We start from the raw sequence: 23,374 nt of genomic DNA, 5'->3' as shown, positions 1-23,374 counted from the left end.
ACAAGTCAGGAGAGAAGTCGAATTTTGCCAGCGAAGGATTGATTGGTTCTGCAAAAAAGAAATGCTGAAATTTAAAGCTGTATTGTTTTAAAAGTATCGATTTGGCACCGGTATCAAAACAAAATAAAACTATAGTCAACCTCTATGGAGTTATTCTTGTGCCAATAATAATGAATGTAGCTTTTCAAGAAACTAATGAAAATAAATTGAAACTAAATAAATTATCTCTGAAACTGAAAAAGAATAAATCGCAGGCAATTTTTTTTACTTAGTTTTTAATACACTGCATGTTTTGCTAACTATTTCTTATATTTCACTGATCTGAACTTACAAATGCGCTTCCAGAGTTTTCATTTCCGCCTCTGAAGTTTTCGTTTACGCTCCCTGAGTTTTCGTTCGCCGTTCTGACACATTTCTCTCGTGGGGGCGGGGCTAGTGGCAGTGTGTTCTCATTGGTTACTGAGTTTTTGATTGACAGCTTTGTGACCTGGAAGTGAAGACATCAGTAGCCGCGTTTCCACTGTCGGGCCAGGGCCGGGCCGGGCCGTGCTAGTGCGTGCCAGGGCCAGTCGCGTTTCCACTGTCACTTCCGGGGCTTGATCAGGGCTTACTCGGGGCCAGCGGCCAGGATTTCTGGCCCGTCGAATACCTTGGGCCATAGCGGGCCAGCTCGGGCTAGAGGAGTGGTTACCAACAGAGGAGGAGTTTACCGTTGGGAGATGGCAGCGCCGGATGATTCTGTCAGCATTTAAGACTTAAAAATAAAATAATTTAAATCGCGTTCATGTTTGAATGCCTTCTGTTTGAGATGCAAAAGACTATGCGCGCTAGCCGTTACCATAGTAAACATAGTAAACGCTTGAAGATACGCATAGTAAAAAAAAAAACATAGCGAACGCTTGAAGAAATCAGACCAATCTTAAAGGCTATCACAGTCATGTTTTTATTTTATCTGTCATAGCCTACGTCTCGTCTCTTTAAACCGGACTATCAAAAAATAAAGTAACTTTTTTTTCGGGAGCTTCCTCTGTTTCTCTGACTGAAAATATCTGTATGGGAGTCGAGAGAGTGCTAAAGCTCCTCAGGTCGTATGGCATATATTTGTAGAAATTATCATTTTTTCTAAATGTGATGTAAATATGTCCTGTAACTACGTTACCAGATAAAGAAACAGACGCGACTGAAAAAGTAAGTGTGTCCTCTTTTTTTGTGAAATAGACCTAACGGTAATTTATTTCTGAGTGACTAATGTGCAATTTTTACATAAATTAATTCATTATGATCAATGTATCACTTTTTATTGTAAACCTGTGGTAAAACATCGATGCTTGGGTTTTAAATATTCAAGTAGCTGCTAAACAAACAAAGCTAATGTAGGCTAGCAAAGGGCCGCTTTTATCGTGTTTGTTTTCATCGCTGTTTCCAGTGATTTCTGATTAGTTTTCTGATAAAACTTCCATTTGTTGGTGAAATGATGGGTTAGTGTGACGTTGTCCCGGAGAGGCGTGTTACGGGCGTGTTTTAGTGAAGCGCTGTGGAGCTTCTGGCCCGACAGTGGAAACGCATGCCCGGTGCTATTGGCCCGAGGCTATTAGCCTGGCACGGCCCGTTTAAAGCCCTGGCCCGACAGTGGAAACGCGGCTAGTGGTGTGTTTATGTGTGGATGTGAGCATCACATGGTGGCTGTTGCAAGGAAGCACACAACAAATGAGAATACCAGGAAATAGTATAGTAGTAAAAGTAACATTGAGACAGTGTTGCAGTGAGATAATAAAGGGAATATGTAAGTGATTGTTGAGCATTAGTGATGAACACCTGCTGTTAACAAGCAGAATCACTGAAGGAAAGAGAAACACAAGAACAGAAAATAGAGAAACACAAGAAATACAACTGACTTCCAGCCATTACACATTATTACACTTATTACGAACCAGTATGATGCGTTAAATAAATAATCATTGTAATATATTACTGTAGTTTAACAGTGATGGTAATATAACACTTTGATTTAGGATTAACCTCTGAATAAGGTTATACATATATATCATATGGCATCATAATCAATTTTACTGCAATCATTCACAAACCATGTGTGTATGCAAAAGTGTGACTTACAAAATCACATTTCAAGCTACAAGAGAGAAACTGATGTTAAAAAGTCAAGAGTCCAAAACCCAACTAAAGCAAACACTGATCTCTATAATGGCAATCTCAATAACAACTTCTGTAGATGTATGACAGAAATAAAGACATACTGGTTAATAAAAGTGTAATAATGTGTAATGGCTGGAAGTCAGTTGTACAAGATCTACAAACATTGATGATTTGCTGCATGTTGCTTTATTTAACAGGCGGTGACTGTGTAGTTGTTGGTCCAGTGGAAATCTCTTTATGTACAATAGTTTTTTAGTGGCTTCAAATGAAATAAGTTCACAGTAATACTTGGCTCACATTATTAATGCATTATAAATTTTAGATAATACATTTAAATGACAGTTAGTCAATTTAAGGCAGTCGGTTTCTGCAAATGAAATTAATTAACTCGAGTTTTAATTTAGTGCATTTTTACAGTAACATATGTAGATTACAGAAAAGAACTGTACAATTAAGAGTAAATTACTGGCAACAGTGTTGCCAGTATTTCACTGTAAAAAAACCCGGTAAGGTCTAACAGTGTGAAGATAATGCGGTTCTCAACCTTTTTAACCCCAAGGCATCCATAAGGAAATACTGCAGTCCCTCATTAGACTCTTATGGTTCTGCATAACACCATTTGACAAAGATGCTGTAAATCACTTTACAGATAATGTGCTAAACAGCACTTGAAGTTGAATTTAGCACCATTTTTATTTAGAATGCTGTAATGCCTAATGGTTTAAAAATGTTGTACTGCAAAATAATGTAATTCAACCAAAATGCAATGTTGTGAAATTCAGTAATGTATTTTGCTTACTAGAACACAACTGACAACGTAAGTGAAACCTTTTTCATAAGTCTGTCATCACATTACTTTTCAAACAGGATCAGACTGCACAAACCGGATAGGGAGTGTGCCTGTAATTCGTGAGTACCTTTTATACAAATACATAGCCTGTGGAGGAAGTCTACATGTCCTCTTGTTATTTCTGCACATGGATTACAACACTTTGACTTAAAGATCACTTGGGATATAAAAGATACCAGTAAGATATATCAGCTTCTACATATATCATTGTTTGCTAGAATAACACACTTGCTCTTGTTTTTCTTCTTCTTGTAGTTTGTGTTCTTCTGATGCACAAAGTAGAATTAAAGACTCCTATTTGTTTGTGTAGCTTGTTGAGATATATTGCTAAAATATTTACTAAATGTATGTAACAGATACCGTTGACAAAAATATGTTCTTATAACACATGCTATTGTTTTTTAAAAATTGTATTGTAGAAATGCATAATTCTAGAATAACAGAATGTGGTGCACTGTAAAACCCAACAAGTTAAGCTAACTTATTTCATTTGAGGAAACCGATTACCTCAATTCAATTAAGTTTATAAAAAACAAAAGTTATGAGTACTCTGAACTTATTTTAATCGAGTCAATTAGATTTCTTAATACACAATTAAACTTTACACTGCATTTAAATACTTTATATAGCTGAAACTTCACTTTATTGAGTAAAAAAAGTGAAATGACAAACTTTAAATGAACTCAGAGCACTTGCAGTTACTGTTAGCTCACAATGTTACACACAAAGTCAAATTCAATAAGTTAAGCTAACTCGTTTAATTTAAGGAAACCGATTGCCTTTAAGGAAGTATTCTGAACTTATTTCAGTTGAGTTTACTAAAAGTAGATATACATTGCAGTCAAGAAATTAAGTGATTAATTAAGTGATTATTGAGCATTAGTGATTAACACCTGCTGTTAACGAGCAGAATCAATGAAGGAAAGAGAAACACAAGAACTACAACTGACTTCCAGCCACAGCCTTAGATGAAATCAACTCAAGATAAAAGACGTTTAAATCTCTAAAGATCTCAGCAGAGGATTAAACCACTCCACAAACAGCATTATCAGCTTCACTTATTACTAAACAGTTTGACTTTTGTCATGCGTCTACAGAAGTTGTTATTGAGAATGAACAGAGGGTTAGATGATAATGATTTATTGAGTTTGATTTAAAGACACCATGATAGTGATCCGTGTTTGCTTTAGTTGGGCTCTTGACCCTTGACTTTACAACACCAGTTTTTCCTCTGGCTGCTGTAACTGAATGTTTATAAAACACATTTGTTACGGCACATACACCAAAAGAAAATATGAGCATGTGGTTGTGTTTAGATGATAAATATCATCATTTAGTGACTTGATTCTCTGATCTTTTCCAGAGCCTAATCTCTGATTAGACTGGTGATGTATTATTCATTATAATATAACTGATTCTGCTGTAAGGCCCATTGTTGTGACAATCAGATTTTAAAAACCTCTATGGTATTATGCTGACTTACACAGTAATCAAGAATCAGCATATGAATCTCAACAATGGTGACCATTAAAAACATATATAATTATGCTGCAATGCATGCTGGGAGCCATGGACAAGTTTTGTATTATGCTAGTACCCAGCATGAATAATTTTTTAATGGTCACCATTGTTGAGATTCATATGCTGATTCTTGATGTCTGTGTGAGTCTTAGTAATGCAAGACCTTTTCTGTGAAACTTTTTGTGCACAACTATTTGTAAAATCCTTCATATTATCTGATGTCTCAACATGGCTAGCTCTAATGCTGTAGAATCACAGTTTTGAGTGAAACTAATATGTTGCCCTTTTAATCAGAGATCAGACTCTGAATGAAATCAGTGAATCAAGTCACTAAATAATGATTGTCATCATCAGTCCTTCACCATCAACACCCGATCAGACTTTTTCTTCGCTTTTGTGCCATAACAAATATGTTTTATAAACACTCAATTATAGCAGCCAAATAAAATCTTAAGTTCAAGGGTCAAGAGCCCAACTAAAGCAAACGCTGATCTAAATCATGGTGACCTTAAATGAAACTCAAATCATCAACTTCTAAACTTTTGTTAATTCTAATAAGAACTTCAGTAGACGAATGGCGAGCCTGATCTCATGAAAGTGCGTATCTATAGCACGAATGATATTTCTCGTATCATTTATACGCCAAAACGAGTTGATATGATGTGCAGTTTTCGCGTGCATATGATACGCACTTTATGGCGTGTAATATGCACTCCCTCCACACCCCTAATCCTACCCAAGGGGGTTACAGTGCGTATCATTTGAACGCAAAAACTCGTTTTGGCGTATAAATGATACGAGAAATATAATTCGTGCTGTAGATACGCACTTTCATGAGATCGTGTTGGAATGGCAGTAATAAAGTCAGTCTGGTAATGCTGTGTGAAGCTGGTAATGCTGTTCGTGGAGTTGTTTAATCCTCCTCTGCTGAGATCTTGAGATATTTAATGTCTTCTTTTCTCTTCAGTTGATTTTGCTGTGTCTGAAGTCAGTTGTAGTTCTTGTGTTTCTCTTTCCTTCAGTGATTCTTGCTTGTTAACAGCAGGTGTTCATCACTAATGCTCAATCATCACTTAATTAATCACTTAATTATACAATTATCATTCTGGGATCTAGAAATGTTCTATTACTCATTTGAGTTCTGTTTCAGTCATTCAAGTTTCGGTAATATTTGAGTGCTGTGAACTCAGTTGTATTTAGTACATTCTGTTAGGTTTTACAGTGCGAGATTACATTTGTTTAACTTTTAAAAGTTCAAAACAGGGTTTAATTACAAGTTACACAAATATGAAGAATGATCTTGTTTGTTTGGTGAGTCAATATCAAATTTTAAGTTTAAAGTGATTTAAAACCCTTATTATTATTATTTTTATTCTACAGATTATATCAGTCCAGTCCACTTTTCTACATATATAAATCCATCTATACAAGAAGAGAAAAGAGTTTTAGGACATCATGAAACAGAGGTATTTTGTTTGCAAATTTTATTTGATTTAGTTTATTTAGATTTTGTGTCATGTGAAACCCCTACCAATATGCAAATCTCTTTCCATTTTTTATTTTAATATTGATCAATTCCAACCCTGTTTAAACAAGCCTACATTAATGTTTGCTTTAATAGAGTAATGGGTAACTTATAACAGTAAACAATTACATTTCCAATGTAATCTTCTTAACACTGAATGTATGTGAGTTTCAACACATTCTTTCTGTTGTGTGACTGTGTGGAATTTCTTTGAATTGCCATGAATATTCCACTTCCTCTCATTCCAATTCCAATTCAACTTCCTGTGGGGTGGAGTCAATTCAATTAAAATTCCAATTCATGAATTGAATAGAGGCCAATTCTGAAATTCTGAATTTTGCACAAGCCTGCACACCAAATATTTTCAATTAAACATCAACATCTAAACTTATGTTAATTCAGAATAATAACTTCTGTAGACGTATGACAGAAATGAAATAAAATTAAATACATTAAATAATGAAATAAGTAATTAAATTAGAAATAAATGACTGGTAACAATGTTTTACGGTGAACTTGCCTTATACTGACAGAAAAGTCTAAGTATATTTGGCCTATACTTTTACTCAATGTTTTGATCAAGATAATACTTAATCGTATAATTAAGTATCCTAAGTATACTTGGCTTGTAGTTGTGTTTAATTTTTTGACTGATTAGCCTATTAAATATAGCCTACTTTCCCCCCCACATATCCCTACAGCGTTGCCCTCAGGCAATGGAAAGTTTTCTTTTTCCCCATGTTCAGTACGTTTCTTTTAAATGATTGCAATCAATTAGAATGAAACATATCATTTGTAATAAAGGAAGCCAGAAACAAAGATGATCGGGTGATGTTTTTTTATTTATTTATTTTTTATCATCATAGTAGAATGATTCACTAAAATGATTCACTAATTTCTGACCAAAAAAGGTAATTCATTATTAATAGATGATAAATATCAAATATCTTAAACATACTATCTATTGCTCACAATTGTTATTGCAATGGTTATGATTATCGTACAGCAGCAGTGGTGGCAGAGGTTCAGATTTTTAATATAGTAAAGTGTAAGATAATCTAGCAGTTCTCAGAGTTGTAGAGGTTCAGGATATAGTGTATTCCATGATAACAGAATCTATTGTCATTGAATAATTTGCATGACATGATTTGATCAGGTATGCCAGTTGATAATATAAGTAAGAGAAAAGCCAATCTCAGCCTATAAAATATAGAAAATGATACCACAAAACATTTTTTTTTTTTTTTTTTGTGTGTGTGTGTGTAATGAATAAATATTAAACTTCTCAAACTGTACTCTGGTGGTTTACTTTCAGATATTGGTTTGCCATCGTGATTGCAGTGGTTTTACTGGTGCTCATTCTGACACTCTCTCTGACACTCACTAAGAGATCCACTCAGACATCCACTGGTAATTGCTATGCTAAAGCAGCAGTGGCAACAGATGCTGGGAATTGCTCTGCGATCGGGAGGTACAGAACGATTACAAAGAGACACATTTATGTTTCTGGGAGAAATTTTACAACTCTAGTCAGCATTAATAATATAAAGTTCACTTAACTTTACACAGAGCTCTTTGTGTTTGCAGGGACATGTTGGAGCGTGGCGGTTCAGTAGTTGATGCTGCTATTGCTGCTCTGCTGTGTCTGAGTGTGGTTAATCCCCACAGCATGGGCATTGGAGGAGGAGTGGTTTTCACCATATACAATGCATCAACAGGTACAGATATAGGCTTTGAGAGACTTAAATCAAACTCCCACAACGGCTACATATCAAGAAACAAAAAACATACCTCCTATGAATGTTCATCTTTATAAAGCACATCTTGAGCTACTAAATGTTTTCTAATGTCCACTATCTGAAGAGAGTCTGGGGCTGAGCTGATAAACAGTGCCCTCAGTTAAACGAACTTAAGGTGATGCAGATGTTATTTGCCATTCAGCTGATACAATTCAAGCAGATACAATGAATCATTAAAGAAGTGGCTTCCTGCAATACTGTATATGACATTTGACTGCCCTTTTTAAGCTGAACCACAGCTTGGTATTAAAGATCTCAAGTTAGATTCTTAAATTCTTCAGTGTCCTATCTGGCCGAATCACTGCAACCTCTTGACCACTGGGCCACATCTTTGTGTTAAATTCAAAGTTTCATGCTTTTACCTTCAGGAACGGTGGAGACAATTAATGCCAGAGAAATTGCTCCAATGAATGCTTTACAGAACATGTTTGGCAATGACACTGGGAAAGAAAAACCAGGTAAACCAGCATAAATCTACATATCTCCAAATTCAGCCTCCATTACGGTTTTAAAGCAGATTCAGTATAAGCACATTCGTCCACACATTAAAACATTGAAACAGCTAAGGTATGTCTCTGAATTTTTTTTTTTTTTTTTTTTTTTTTTTTTTTTCATTTGGCCATTGAATGACTTGACTTGTCTGTTTTATATGAATCTCATGCCAGGGTTGTATATCGCTGTGCCAGGAGAACTGCGTGGTTATCAGATGGCACACGAAAGACACGGGAGACTGCCATGGAAGGAGCTGTTTGAGCCCAGTATAAAGCTGGCAAATGAGAGTTTTCGGATTGGCAAGGCCCTGGCTAATGCCATCAAGGAGACTAGTCACACAATTCTGAATGATAAAGCATTGTGGTAAGAATAAGTCAACTGTGAACAACCGTAAATCGAATTTTCCAAAAAAAAAAACAAAAAAAAAACTTTCTCAATGGCAAATATCCTACTGTCAGGAGAATGCTCTGTTTCATTGTGTTTGTTCTTCACTTGACATAGTTTCTAGTCTGTGTCAGTGTCATTCAGTTCACCTGTTGTTCATTAATTAACTCATTAGTTCCCTCGTTTAGTTCTGATATAACAGGGATGGGCAAATGCTGTCCTGGAGGGCCACTGTCCTGCAGAGTTTAGCTCCAACCCTGATAAACGCTCCTGTCTGTAGCTTTCTAGTGATCCTGAAGACATTGATTAGCTGGTTCAGGTGTGTTTGATTAGAGTCCCAGATAGACAGCAACCATCAAAATAATGTTAAATCAATATTAATGTGTACATTTTTGACTCAACATCACTTTTGCTCCCACAATTAATGTAGTTTTTTTTTTTTAAGATTTCATCCAAAAATCAATGGTGATGGTATTGAATCAATGTTACAATATGATGTTGGTTCAGCATCATGTTTGCACTCTCAGAAAATGAAGCACAACAACTCTTTCAAATCTCCAGCAATTAGTATTTTTTAGTTTTTAATTTTCATCCATAAATCAATGGTGATGATGTTGAGTCAATGTTAAATGTGATGTTGGTTCAACATCATGTTTGCACTCTCAGAAAAATGAAACACAACAATTATAACTGACTTAAAGCCACACAGCCTAAAATTAACTGCAAATAAAAGACAATAAATCTCTCAAGATCGCAGCAGAAGGTCTTTTTGCAATTAACAGAGGTTTAGATGTTGATGATTTGAAATTATTTGGTCACCCTTATGGCGATCAGTGTTTCCTTTAGTTGGACAGTTTGACTCTTGGGCCCCTTACCTGTCAGGGATCACTGGTGATCCCGGATTATTGTTGTTCACAATTCATTACTCATCAAAACATCACACTCTTACTTGATCTGGACAAACTCAGCATCATAATAAAGGTTTAAGACTCCAGCTTCGATATTTGGCCACTGTTTATGATTAAACTGGTTTGGAGTGACATTAAGTTCTTAACTTATGCCAGGAGTGCAAAATAATTAATCTGTTACGATCGTTATTTTGAATAGAAATCATCACTCACACAACATTCATTCTCGTCTTCTCCGGTTTATTTGTGTTCATATACATATAATGAACAGCATACGACAGGGCTATTAGTTCAATGGTGCGCATATTTGGAGAAATAATGGATAATTATCACATGTTAGTAAAATATTTCGTCATACAGAATAACAATTTCTATTCATTTTCCACTGAATTATGCGATCTGAAGAGCTCAAACAGCGAACGGAGCTCGATGTGTGTCTCCACTTCCTGATTTGCGTCAGATTTGACCTTCGAGAAATATGATTCGCTGTACAGCCGTCAATCATCTCACGTGGTTCAACGTGACCTCTTCTGCATAAAGCGTCATGTGTAACACTTCCTGATTCTGGACATCCTTGATAAACAAAGCGAAAGTGACATTTCTGCACCGAAACAAGAAGTTAATAAATGCACGATTGAAGTATATGTGTTTTGTGTGCTATTTTCGTGCGATTTGGGGTATTTTTATATGAATAAAGAATAGAGGTAAAGGTAAGCATTAGCCCATAGCTTCATACAAAATGCTAAATATAACATATTTAAAAAAAAAAAATCGACTTGAAACCATTTTAAACCGCGACCGGAATATGATACAAATACTCGATGATGTTTTAAAGTGAGTTTTACGTAAAAGTGTAATATTGATCAATTAAATTGTGTCATGTAGCTTGAGGCTACTTGTTGTGCTAATGCACCTGCTGCAGGAGCTTTCTATTCCATAATATATATATTTTTTAAAGAATTTGCATTTAAAAGTTCCAAGAATAGTTTTTTGTTGTTTGTTTTCTAACAAGACTTAAGTTAATAGGTGGATTATTCATGTGTAGTGGGATTTACATAGGCGTCAATGGCCAAGCATTATGCCAGAAGAAAGGCTATAATGGCTGAATTCAAACAAAAGAATAAGGATAAAAGAATAATGAAGATTAAGTCTCATACCGGCAGAGGTGTGAAAGCTTGGTCGATTTAAATGAATAGAATATGAATGGGCCAGTTCTCCTCGCCAGACATTAGTCAGAGACAGTAAATAGGTGTTTAGAGGGCAATAAAATATTTGATGAGAATCTTGTTAGCCTTCCTTTGAAACTTCTCCAAATCCTCCCCTGACATGGTCTCACAATAGGCTTCATAAAATGCATAATTTTAGAGATATCATCCTCAGAATTGAAATGAAGCATGACCACAGTTGTGGCTACACTTTAGTTGTGGTTATAAGTTGCTATACTATATTCACATAATATTTAATAAAAATTTATACATTTAATAAATATATTCTTAATATTTGTTGTTTTGTTTTTATGTTTGAGCTTATATATCTCAATATTATTAACAGTCTGGTTAATTTTGAGTCTTGAAATGTAAACTCTCAAGGGTTGGCTTTCTAAATATATGTGTGTTATGTGTCTATTCAGAATGACTTATGAGCAGCAACCTTTTTATTTTGGGTATGTCATGTATGCATAACTTGCCCAAATTGTAATGTGGTCTTTGTAACAGTGTGTGCTGAAATACATTTTTTTTTTGCAAAAAAAAAAAGCCATAAACAAAGATAATCAGGTGAAATAGTTTTCAGCATCATAATCCACTAATTTTACCACTGACCAAAAGTGGTAATTCATTAATAAAGTTACATTCACAAACAATACTTATTTACCACAGATCAGACATTCTGAATTTGGATATTTTTTAAATATTAAAAGAAAAAAAATTTTTAGATACACATCTGGACAGCATATGAATCTCAACAATGGTGACATGCTTCATGCTGCAATGCATGTTGGGAGCCACCATAGTATAAAACCAGCATGCATTGGCATGAAGCATGTCACCATTGTTGAGATTCATATGATGATTCTTGATGTCTGTGTGTCTAAAAAAAAAAGAAGAAAAAAAGAATATTCCAACTATTATATGTACTTAAAGATCAAAAATACATTTGATCTGTTGCAAGAAAACAATATCCACTTTTATTGAGGTGGAAAATTAGTAAACTATTCTATTTCTAATTATGCTGAAAACTTTTTCACCTGATTATCCTTGTCTTTTGCTTTCTTTGCAACAAATTATGTTTTGGTAAACACGGCTGCAAAGATCAGAAACACGCATAAAAGCCAAGAGTCAAACTATTCAACTAAAGCAAACACTGGTCACAACAATGGTGACCAAACATTTTAAAACATCAATTACTAAACCTCTGTTAATTCTAAAAAAATAAAATAAAATAAAAACTTCTGCTGAGATCTTTAGAGATTTATTGTCTTTTATTTGCAGTTGATTTCAGGCTGTGTGGCTTTAAGTCAGTTGTAATTGTTGTGTTTCATTTTCTGAGAGTGCAAACATTATGTTGAACCAACATCACATTGTAACATTGACTCAATGTCATCACCATTGATTTATGGATGAAAATTAAAAACAAAACAAAAAAAACATTAATTGCTGGAGATTTTAAAGAGATGTTGATTCAGTACAGTTAACATTGACACATTAACATTATTTTGATGGTTGCTGTCTATCTGGGACCCTAATCAAACACACCTGAACCAGCTAATCAGTGTCTTCAGGATTACTAGAAAGCTACAGACAGGAGAGTGTATCAGGGTTGGAGCTAAACTCTGCAGGACTGTGGCCCTCCAGGACAGCATTTGCCCATCCCTGTTATATAAGTACTCCCTGTTTTGTTGATTTCTTTGTTCTTTCTTGTCAGTATTGAGTGTTTGTTTTTCTGTGTTTTTGCTTTCATTGTTTGATTTAAGACTATTTCCTGGTGTTTTCATTCATTGTGTGCTTCCTTGCAACAGCCACAAGTGACACTACAAGGCAGATCTGACATTATTATAATATTATATTATAATATTATCTCTACTTACAGCATGTTCCCTAAAGCATTAGCCTTTTAATTTATCGAATGATCTTCTGTTCTTCTTTTTCTTCTTTCCAGTGAAGTGTTTTGCAATAAATCAGATAATAAAACACTCTTGAAGGAAAATGACACTCTAAGACTTCCCAAACTAGCTGAAACCTATAAGAAGATCTCAGAAGCAGAAGGAAAAGCAGATGTCTTTTATAATGGGTCATTGTCTCAGACTATAGTGGATGATATCAAGGCTAGAGGTTATTTCATGCTTAAATTTGACTTTATTCGTCTACTGTCGAGTTCACACTACACGATTTTAAGCACGATTTTCACTCGCCAACAGGTTTTGCGAGATCCTCGACAAATGCCCGAAATCATAGGCAAATCAGTGCTCGTTCACGCGAGTGATCACTAAAAAATTTCACGCAGTGTGAATTATCAAAGACGCAATCTGAGAGAGTCGCTGATGCCCGTGATATATTTGACAAGCTAAATATCTGGACCTGTCGGCGATTCAAAATCCTGCTGTATGAATGTGTTCTGACTGAAAACTACATCGGCGATGACCTGCAGCCAATGAGAGCAAGATACAGGACAGCGGGAAGTTCGGGGAGGAGTTATAGACCAGAATATCAGTGTTTTAATAGATATATTTACAATTATATCAAACAGAGACAAAGCAGAACCATTTGCTTGAACATCAACACATTGCAAAATGATTTATCTCTCTTTGCTGAAACACAATCCTTGCTCCCTTCGTCTCCCCAACCATTCCCTCCTGCATAATCTGTTTTTTTCTTTTTCTCTTTTTCGCTGCAAATCAGTGCACAGAAAATTTGGATCACAAACTTCTTGCAGGCTATCATTTTTAATAACAATTTCAGTGTCGCGCGAGAACTCCTGTCTGACGCACGCGTGATCTTGCGTTATTTCCTGATCACTTCTCGCGTGTGTTTGGTTCTGAAACGTAGTTTGCGGACCAGAAGCAGAAGTTGTCTGCGATTCTATCTTGTGTAAAGTCATGCAGTGTGAAACCTCCTGTCGCCGATCCATCGTGCAGTGTGAACACAGCAGTGACTGAATGTTACCCCAGATAGTCCTGCAGTGTGAAAAGAACTGTGATCTTTCATTACACAGGAGGCAATATAACACATAAGGACCTACGGGATTATAAGCCAGTGCTGACTGAGTATGCATTAAACTTTACTGTGGGGAAATACACATTTCTTGCTCCTGATGCTCCATTCGGTGGACCTGTACTCGCTCTGATACTCAACATACTCAAAGGTCAGTGTGTGTGTGTGTGTGTGTGACAACGTTCACACAGCACCAGAATAAGGTTGTCAGTCCTATATTTCAGTCCTTAATAAGGTTAGTCACACATAATTCAGTTTTGTGTTATGTGCACGACTCAAATGCTCCATTCTCCACGCAGATATAAAAGTTGCTGCCAGTTAATGAATATCTGACAGATGAACTTGTGGCTCGATTGGATTGTTTTTGTGTCAAATGTGATACGACTTTTCAGTTTTATGGTCCCCATCCTTGTTATTACTTTGTTCACCCAGTCAACAACTTGATCTCGATCTCTCCATATGATCACAATCTGAGTTCACAGTGAGCTAAAAGTGTAACCGCACAGCGCACTCACTGTGTGCTCATATTATGGCCACAATGTGAGTCACCCCAGCTAGAAATGTTATTAGACATAGACTCCAACATCGCTCAGACGTCACATTTTGGTTGAAAATGAAAATTGGGTTCCACAAACAGCATTACCAGCTTCACTTATTACTAACCAGGCTTTATTTCTGTCATATCACTGTAAAAAATAATACATTGATTTTATTGATATCTAATCAATAAAATTGAGGCAACAGATTACAAGCAATATTATTAATTAAATTTAACAAATTAGAATTGAGTAATAATTAATCAAATTAATTCCTTAAAAGTTAACCATTTAAAATGAGTAAAATTTACAAAATATCTTTTATTGCCAACATTGAAGACACCTGATGTTAACAAGCAGAATCACTGAAGGAGAAAACCATAATTAAAGTCACCATTGTGGAGATCAGTGTGTGTTTTACTTGGGCTCTTGACCTTAAATTATTAACTTTAAGTTTCGTTTGGCTGCTGTACATGAGTTATAACAGCCAGATGAACAAAGAGAAAAGGTGATCTGATGGTGTTAGTTGTGTTTTAACATAATCATTATTTCACAATCATTTGACCTGAATCACTGAACCTCATATAGAGTCCAGTTTAGTTAGATTAACTTTATTAATTATAGCAGCACTGGCCTTGTACGGCAGAATATTTGTGACTTTTACAATGTAATCCAAATAATTTCTAAAAGTTTCTCTTATACAAAAAACAGACATCAATAATCAGCCTGTGATTCTCAACAATGGTGACAATAATAAAGCATGTTGCAGTGCATTCTGGGTTCCACCAATCAAAACTCATTCATGGCTCCCATCATGCATTGCTGCATGAATAAATAATGAGCTTATGATCAGAGGTGATCTGTTCGTCACCATTGCTGAGATTCATACGCAAAATCTTGATGTGTGTGTGTGCCTAAAAAAAAAAAATGTATATATATTTTTTTTCTTTGATTTGATCATTTGCATTTCATTGAACAGGCTAAAAATTTCACAGGCTCATATTTTAACGCTTTAACACTCTTGAGTGTTAATTTAACACTCATATTTCAACATTTTAACATTCTTGAGTGTTAATTTAACACTCATATTTCAACATTTTAACACTCTTGAGTGTTAATTTAACACTCATATTTCAACACTTTGACACTCTTGAGTCTGGAGCCATATAAACTCCCAGGAGAGTTCATTTAACACTGGAGTTTTTGCTGTGAGTGAAGCGATGAGTGTTTGCACATGTGAGGAGTGTGAGTGTGTGTGTGAGGCTCTGATGAATTACTGTGGCGTTTTGATAGGTTGTGTTTAAAAAGCAAAACAAGAGACTTCTTGTTAGATTTTTGTGTGTTACATATAGAGAAGTGTTGTGGTTTGCAAAAAGTGTTTTATGAATTTGAAAACTGAGTCGAAGGCCTAGAATTAGTGTGCTTTTGCAGATTTGGTGTGTGGTTCTGGTGTTTGAGTGTCAGGTTTCAGAAATTGTGTGACAGATAATGATTTTGATTGTAAGCAGTTGAAACAAACCCTGTAATTGCAGGTTACGACATCTCAAGCAGCAATGTGTCCACTGTAGAGAAAAAGACTTTGATGTATCACCGTATGATAGAGGCGTTCCGCTTCGCTGATGTCCAAAAGAGAAAACTGGGACGTACTGAAAACATCACTGAGGTGAGTTCAACTTTATGGATTCTTATGGTTTTAAAGAGATAATTCAACAAAAAAAGAACAGTTCTGGGACCCCAAAGAGACAAGATGGGGAAACTTTTCCCTCCATACTATAGCAGTTCAGTGTGACCATTTCAAGCTCCAAGCACATCAAATACGTACACTGTTAACCCTTGCTGTAAAAAAAGGCCAAATTCTGACAATATCATACTATTTTCCATTAAAACAGTAATATACCGTAGAAAACAAAAATAGCCACTCACTCTCCCCAATTGTTTCCCATCTCATCTCCACTGTCCTGTTTAATAAAGGAATAAAAGACCAAAAATATACTTGAAAAATGTACCATATAAAAGCTCCATATGACTTTTCCAAATGTTAAATCCATTCAATAGCTTTGTGTGAGAAGCAGATTGAAAATCACGTGTTTATTCACTGATAATGTTCATATGAACCAAATGTGATGTAAGCAGTGACATGACACACACAAGATCTGAAAACACCTGCAGTTAGTGACATCAAACTGATGCGACTGATTCATCGTGATCGATCATGTTGTGATTATAGCAGACGTCATTGTATCAAAGCTTTTGCCTGTTTTCTATATTTATGTGTTTTGTCAATTTTGTTTCACAGTTGGTCAAAAATATGACCTCAGACAGCTTTGCGGACCGCATCAGGAGTAAGATTAAAGATGACATCAAACAAACCAGCTATGATGATGATGATCAGGAGAACATTGATACAGTGCCGGATGACCATGGCACATCTCACCTGTCTATTATCGCAGAAGATGGGAGTGCAGTGGCAGTCACCAGCAGCATCAATAACGAGTAAGAGAAATATTAAGAGACAAAGAGATCAAGGTTTCTTAATCTTGGTCTTGATCTAACCCACACAGCAAAAACTCCAGTGTTAAATTAACTCTCCTTGGATTTTATTTGGCTCCTCACTCAACAAAAGAGTGCTTCACCAGTTCACCTGGCCATTCAAAGGTTAATAGTAAACTAACTTAGCTTGCTGTCCCTGGAGGAGGCTCAAACCAGAAGAATTTGTCAATGGGATGACGTGGTGTCTGCTGCTTATATAGTACGCTCGTGAACAAAGAGAAAAGGTGATCTGATGTTGTTGTGTTTTTGTTGGTCACTGAACTCATTTAGAGTCTAATCCTTAGGTCTAAAGTTAGGTATATTTTATTGATTATAGCAGCACTGTCCTTGTACAGCATACTATTTTATTTTTAGCATTTTTAATGTAATCCAGAGGATTTCTTAAAAGATGTTCAGATACAAAAACTTAGAATATATATATATATATATATATATATATATATATAATACTGTATATATTAGACATATATTACATTTTACATACATTTTTTACAATTCTTTTTTTCTTTCACAACAATTTTTAAGAAATCCTTTGCATTATTTTGTAAAAGCTGGATCTTATGCTGTAGAAATCACAGCAATCAACGCTGTAATCAACAATATAATTCTCACGCAGAAATTAGGCTCTATGTGTGCTCGATGATTCAGGTCAAATGATGATTATATCAAAACACAGCCAACACCATTAGATCACCTTTTTGCCTTGTTCATCTGGCAGTTATATCTAAGTTACAGCAGCCAAACAACATCTAATAATTTAAGGGTAATTAGCCCAACTAAAGCAAACACTGATCACCATAATGGTCAATTGTGACACCAAAAAATGATTTTCTCCTTCAGTGATTCTGCTTGTTAACATCAGATATCTTCAATAATGCTCAATCATCACTCAATTAATCACTTAATTATCTCATTAACTTAAAAACTGCTTCAGTGTTCATTTAACACTCATGTTTTAACACTTAAGCACTATTGGGTGTGGTGTCACATAAAAAGTTTATTTAACACTGGAGTTTTTGCTGTGCAGATTCAGTTATTGAGCACTCCTCCACTACACTGACAACATTACACCTCTAACGATATTTACATCCATAACACTAGTGCTTTATGCAGACTTCCCACTAGACTAGTTTTTAGCCTTTTGTTTAGTAGTCTAATTTGCATAGTAACTGGCTAATCAGATGGAATGGGAGTGAGTGTGCTGTATTACGAAACATTAATAAGACCAACGACTGAACTCCCTGCCAACTGGCTAACATGTTGAAAGCTGTCAGTCATTCACTCTCGGGCAACGTTCTTCATGTTTGATATTTTCAGAGTCTTCATAGCCTAGAGGAAACAAATGCCTCATGCACCTTTATAGGGGTTACTGCATGAGCTAAATTTACATTTTTATGTTTTATATCTATGTCTATGTTCATGCAGTGCTCCAATTCTTATTTTCGGTAAGCAAGAAAACTTTAAGTCTGTCACTCCACAAACTGAATTTAACTATACTTTCAATGGTGAAGTCGACACTCAGAGGCTGTTTTCCCAATCACACCCTATACCCTCATTCATTATTCCCTACATTAGTTCACTAATATAGTCCCCTTGACAGAGTGAATGAAAAGAAGTGAGTGAATTGAGACACTGATGAACACCTGATAAGCAGAATCACTGAAGGACAGAGAAACAAGAACAGAAAAAAGAGAAACACATGAACTACAACTGACATCCAGCAACACTGAGTGTGAAACCAGATTACAAACCAGTTTAACATTATTTCTTTCATACATGTACAAAAGTTCATGTTGAGAATGAACAGATATGTAGTTGTTGATATTTTATTGAATATAATAAAGTTTGTAGTCACCATTATTGCTTATATTTTATGCAGTTTATGCTGCTGTAACTGTGAGTTTATAAAACCCAGTTGTTATGGCAAGAAAAAGCCATTTTAATTAATCAGATGTTTGTGGCTGTTGAGATGATGCCATAATCATTCTGGACATGTCTGCTTTTCTGATCTCATCCTGTGTCTAAGCTTTGAATTTATAGTTATTTAATATTTATTAATCCTATATCTGAGAATACAGCATGAGATCCACACTGTAAAAAATTTACTGTAGAATTTACAGCAACTTACTGGCAATTTTGGTTGCCAGTAAGCCTGTAAATTTTACAAGAGTACTGTAAAACATCAACTACAATTTAACAGTAAAAATACAGCACTAACAAATTGCTGTAAAATTTACAGCAACTTACTGGCAATTTTGGTTGCCAGTAAGCCTGTAAATTTTACAAGTATACTGTAAAATTATACAGCACACCTGTAAAAGCAGCAAAACAAGAGTGGCTGTGAATTTACAGTTATTTAATGTAAGCTTTACATTATGTTACTGTTATTAATAATATACTGAATTAAAACCTGAGATAACTCACTTCATTTGAGGAAATTGGTCAATTGCCATTAAATATTTATACTGTGAGATTATTTCATTTGAATCCATTAAGAAAAAGACGTCATCAATGCATCAACAACTACACTCACTGCCTTTAAATAAAGCAACATGCAGCATAACATCAGGGTTTCTCTGCTCATCCTGGCAACATTATGAAGCTGCAGACTTGGAGCCTGCATCTACAGTCCCGCACCCAGAGTCCCGCATTCTCAGACCCCTCGTTTTTCGAGACAGCGCCTCCTGCTGTTCCAAAGATCGTATAACACCCTAATCCAAATGCCATTGAAAACAATAGGATGCAATATTATATTACGGTCTCGTTTTATTTAAAGTTATCCAAATAAATATTTGCGTTCCCTGCTTAATGCATGTGCCAAAAAAACTCATTGTGTTCTCTGACTAACAAATTACCCCTTAGTTATTTTTTGAGCGTGGGTGAAATTGAAAGAAAATTACTGATGGAAGTGATACAATTACAGATTGAAGTATCTTCTGAAAAATATTATGTGATATTATATTGCTACAATGTTTTTTTTAAAATTCAAATTCGAATTTTTCTTTCAGTTCAACCTATAATGGTCTAATTAACATTATACCTTGCTAACATTACAAAACCTAACATTGCTAACATTTTTGATATTTTGAATGCAAAGCAAAACTCAAATAAGAATAGACAAAACACCAATAATAAACAATTGTACTTTATTTAACGATCACCTAAACATCATCTTGCTGTAAACAGGACAAAGCAAAGAAAAAAGGAAGAAAGACTTGTGTTAGTGACTTTACTTTTCGTCTTTAATTGCATTAAAAAAAAACTCCTCATTTATAAGTCGCTTTGGATAAAAGCGTCTGCTAAATTAATAAATGTAAAATGTAATGTAAATGCATAATAATTACTTTCTGGTGGGCGAATGCTCCTTCTTTTTTCCTTTTTTTGCAATCACTGTCAAATTCCTCGACTTCACTAAAATAAAAGATGAATGCCATTGTCAAAAATATTGTGTAATAATAAATAATATATTTTTTTGCAAATGCAAATTACAAGCATACTAGGGGTGCACGATTCAGAAAATTTCACGATTCGATTCGATACCGATTTTTAGTCTCAAGATTCGATTCAAAATCGATTCTCGATTCAAAAAAACGATTCACAGTATGTAAATGTAGTTGACTTTTGATTGCAGTAGACATACAATTTAAAATAAAAGAAATAACAAATTAAATGAAGTTTGATATTACTTTGTCTTCATAAAAACTTTTGCAACTAAACAGCGCAAAGTGCCAAGCTTCGGCCAGCTTTCAAATACATTTAATTCAAGTTTAAATTAAAACTTAAATACATTATTTATTTATTTTTTACATTTAGCTTTAAAGTGCTGTAGTCAGATCAAACAAAGGCTACAGAATATTTCGTTCTGTATTGACAGGTGCAATTTTTGAAAATCGATTAAAAAAATACAATAAGCCTACATTATATCTGCATTTATGTCAAAACCTAGACTTTCAAACATCAAAATGTCATTTATTAATATGAATATTCGTGTCAAAATTACATATAAACATTCTATTTTGCCTGGAAACGCTTCCAACACGCTTGCGTGTCGCGAGAAAAATAGGCGTCGGTTCTATTTCTAGCATGCACGCGTTTCCCGCACGACTCGGGCCACACCTGAGACGCGCGTGTCACGCAGGCTGTGTGCAAGCTCTAGGCCGGTGACACACTGGCTGCGTGGCGTGAGCGTGGCGTTTCTGTTGCGTGTCAGCTGCGTGGCGTTTTCCATGTCTTTGCACACCAGAAGCGTGTCTGACGCGGCGCTGCTGCTGCTAGGTGACATATGATAAGCCTCAATCGCCACCACACAGCCAGCCAGCCTTCCTTCTGCTCCGGTTCTGCTGCAATTCTTCTTTTGGCTATGAAAAGAGTGTGCAGGCGTAAGTGTGAATTCGATGCAGCGCCATCTATGGGAATGGCAAGCTAAACTCATTTCATGACAATACTGAAAAATATATATTTCAAAAAAAGAAAAGGAAAAAAAAGAATCGATTTTTGGGATTCTATGAATCGATTTTGAATCGGTAAAGTTTGAATCGCGATTCATATGTGAATCGATTTTTTTGCCCACCCCTAAAGCATACCTAGAGTGAATACGGCCACAGAGGAACACCTCCTCAGCCTCCTGCCAGGATAATGCCTGCATCTCATATAGGCCATGAATGATGGCCTGTCCATATAAATAAATTAATTAATATATAAAACATTTCAGTCAGTACAAATTAAAAGAAGGAACCCAAACAAAAGGCCAAATGACACATTCTAGCTCACATGTTAATATAGACTGGTTAATACATAGTGAAGGCATAGTAAATTTGATTATTAGGCAATTGTATGAGTTGTAAATGGCTGGCAACAACTTCATATCACAGTTAAATTAATATTGATTAATTTTAATACTTACGTTTAATAAAAACTAATTTAAGTAGTCTACATAAATTATATAAAGTAAAATAATTAATATTAACACACTTAATGTATTTAATTGGTCTACTTTATATCAACTAATTTTAATCAAATTTTTACAATGGCTTGTCTACAAAAAGTCCAAGGTTAAAGGCTAACGTTAGCTATCAAAATATTTTCGGCGAAAAAACATAGCCTACATTAACGGCTCAAATTTTGTTACAAACTAAATATTAAATGGACTATTCATATGTTGGTGTATCGATGAGCTATAAAGTAGTTTGATTAAAAAAGAAATCGAATGAGTATGATTCGCTAAATAAAATTGACGATACTCACGTTTCGGCTTAAGTTCTTCAAATGTTTATCCGATCCAATTTGATAGGAGGCGCTGTCTCGAAAAACAAGGGGTCTGAGAATGCGGGACTCTGGGTGCGGGACTGTAGATGCAGGCTCCAAGTCTGCAGCTTCATACTACTCCATGCTGGACTGAAGCTCAGGCTCTACTCTTCAGCACAATGGTGACACACAAAACTCAACAGAAACCCTTTAAATCCCAACAGATCATTAAACACTAACTAGTGTTAGTATATGCTCCACTATAGCATTATGTGCAAAAACACATAAAATCACACAAAGCAAATCACAAAATTGTACTTTTTGTTTAGTAAATTTGACTGTGAGATTTTACTGTAAACAACTGACTTAAGCCACAGCTTTAGATGAAATCAACTGAGGAGTGATAATCATAATCATACTTAATGCGAAATAACTGAGGTTTAGATGTTGATGATGTATTGACAATATTTCATTTGAAGTTACCATGATCGTGATTAGTGCTTTCTTTAGTTGGCCTCTTGACTCTTTATTTCTTTAACAATTGTTTTTCTTGAGCTGCTGTAACCATGTCTTTATAAGACAAACTTGTTATGGCAAAAAAGCCAAAGAATAATATACTGTTGTGTTGATGGTTCTGTATTGATGATGGTGTATTAATGTCTAGTGGATGATATGCTGATGTTGACCAGAATCTATTCTCTAATTATTAAAAAATTGATTGTAATAGTCATACGATACTACAGCATGATGTCATGAGATCAGATAATTTGTGTTTTATATATTTACAAATCACAAAAAAAAATTTATTTACAGGAACACACACATATATCAAGAATCAGCATATGAACCTCAACAATGGTGACAGACAAAATATTCAGATAAACAGATATGTTCTGAACATCACAAATCAAGCTACCAAAAAGTCACATCAAAAACAACAACAACAATAAAAGCACATGGTAAAAATAAAATAAAATAATACAATTCAGCTACATAATTTATGCATGCAGCAATGCATTCTGGGAATTATGTACTATGGTGGTACCCAGCATACATTGCAACATGAAGCTTTTCATTTGAATGTCACCATTGTTGAGATTCATACGCCGATTGATGATGTCTGTGTGCGAGAAAATAACATGGCTTTTTAAAACTTTCTAAGCATATTAATTTTTAAACTGTTCAAATTATAACAATGCCGTG

General features: G+C 35.1%; 3 protein-coding genes across 3 annotated transcripts in view; 2 read left to right on the top strand and 1 right to left on the bottom strand.

The window, feature by feature from the left end:
- LOC311077578 (B-cell receptor CD22-like) overlaps positions 1-23,374 on the bottom strand; it is a gene marked incomplete at its 5' end in the record, with an annotated part of 296,388 nt that overhangs the window by 173,675 nt on the left and 99,339 nt on the right. The window lies entirely within an intron of this gene.
- Positions 1-23,374, top strand: part of LOC311072439 (uncharacterized protein) — a 96,672-nt gene that overhangs the window by 56,954 nt on the left and 16,344 nt on the right. The gene's annotated exons all lie outside the window — the stretch shown is intronic.
- The window catches only part of LOC311069303 (glutathione hydrolase 1 proenzyme-like), a 42,315-nt gene that overhangs the window by 12,801 nt on the left and 6,140 nt on the right, over positions 1-23,374 (top strand). Inside the window, exons 3-13 of the mRNA XM_084092359.1 lie at positions 3,022-3,063; positions 5,906-5,991; positions 7,366-7,521; positions 7,638-7,768; positions 8,218-8,307; positions 8,515-8,704; positions 12,790-12,962; positions 13,843-13,992; positions 15,910-16,040; positions 16,674-16,870; positions 18,353-18,372. Coding sequence (XP_083948485.1) covers positions 5,981-5,991; positions 7,366-7,521; positions 7,638-7,768; positions 8,218-8,307; positions 8,515-8,704; positions 12,790-12,962; positions 13,843-13,992; positions 15,910-16,040; positions 16,674-16,870; positions 18,353-18,372 — 1,249 coding nt within the window. The 5' untranslated portion in view covers positions 3,022-3,063; positions 5,906-5,980. The remainder of the gene's footprint in view (positions 1-3,021; positions 3,064-5,905; positions 5,992-7,365; positions 7,522-7,637; positions 7,769-8,217; positions 8,308-8,514; positions 8,705-12,789; positions 12,963-13,842; positions 13,993-15,909; positions 16,041-16,673; positions 16,871-18,352; positions 18,373-23,374) is intronic.

The sequence above is a fragment of the Abramis brama genome (genome assembly GCF_963993115.1).
Source record: "Abramis brama genome assembly, chromosome: 2".
In the NCBI taxonomy this organism is placed as follows: Eukaryota; Metazoa; Chordata; class Actinopteri; order Cypriniformes; family Leuciscidae; genus Abramis; species Abramis brama.
This window is presented reverse-complemented; position numbering and strand designations above follow the sequence as displayed.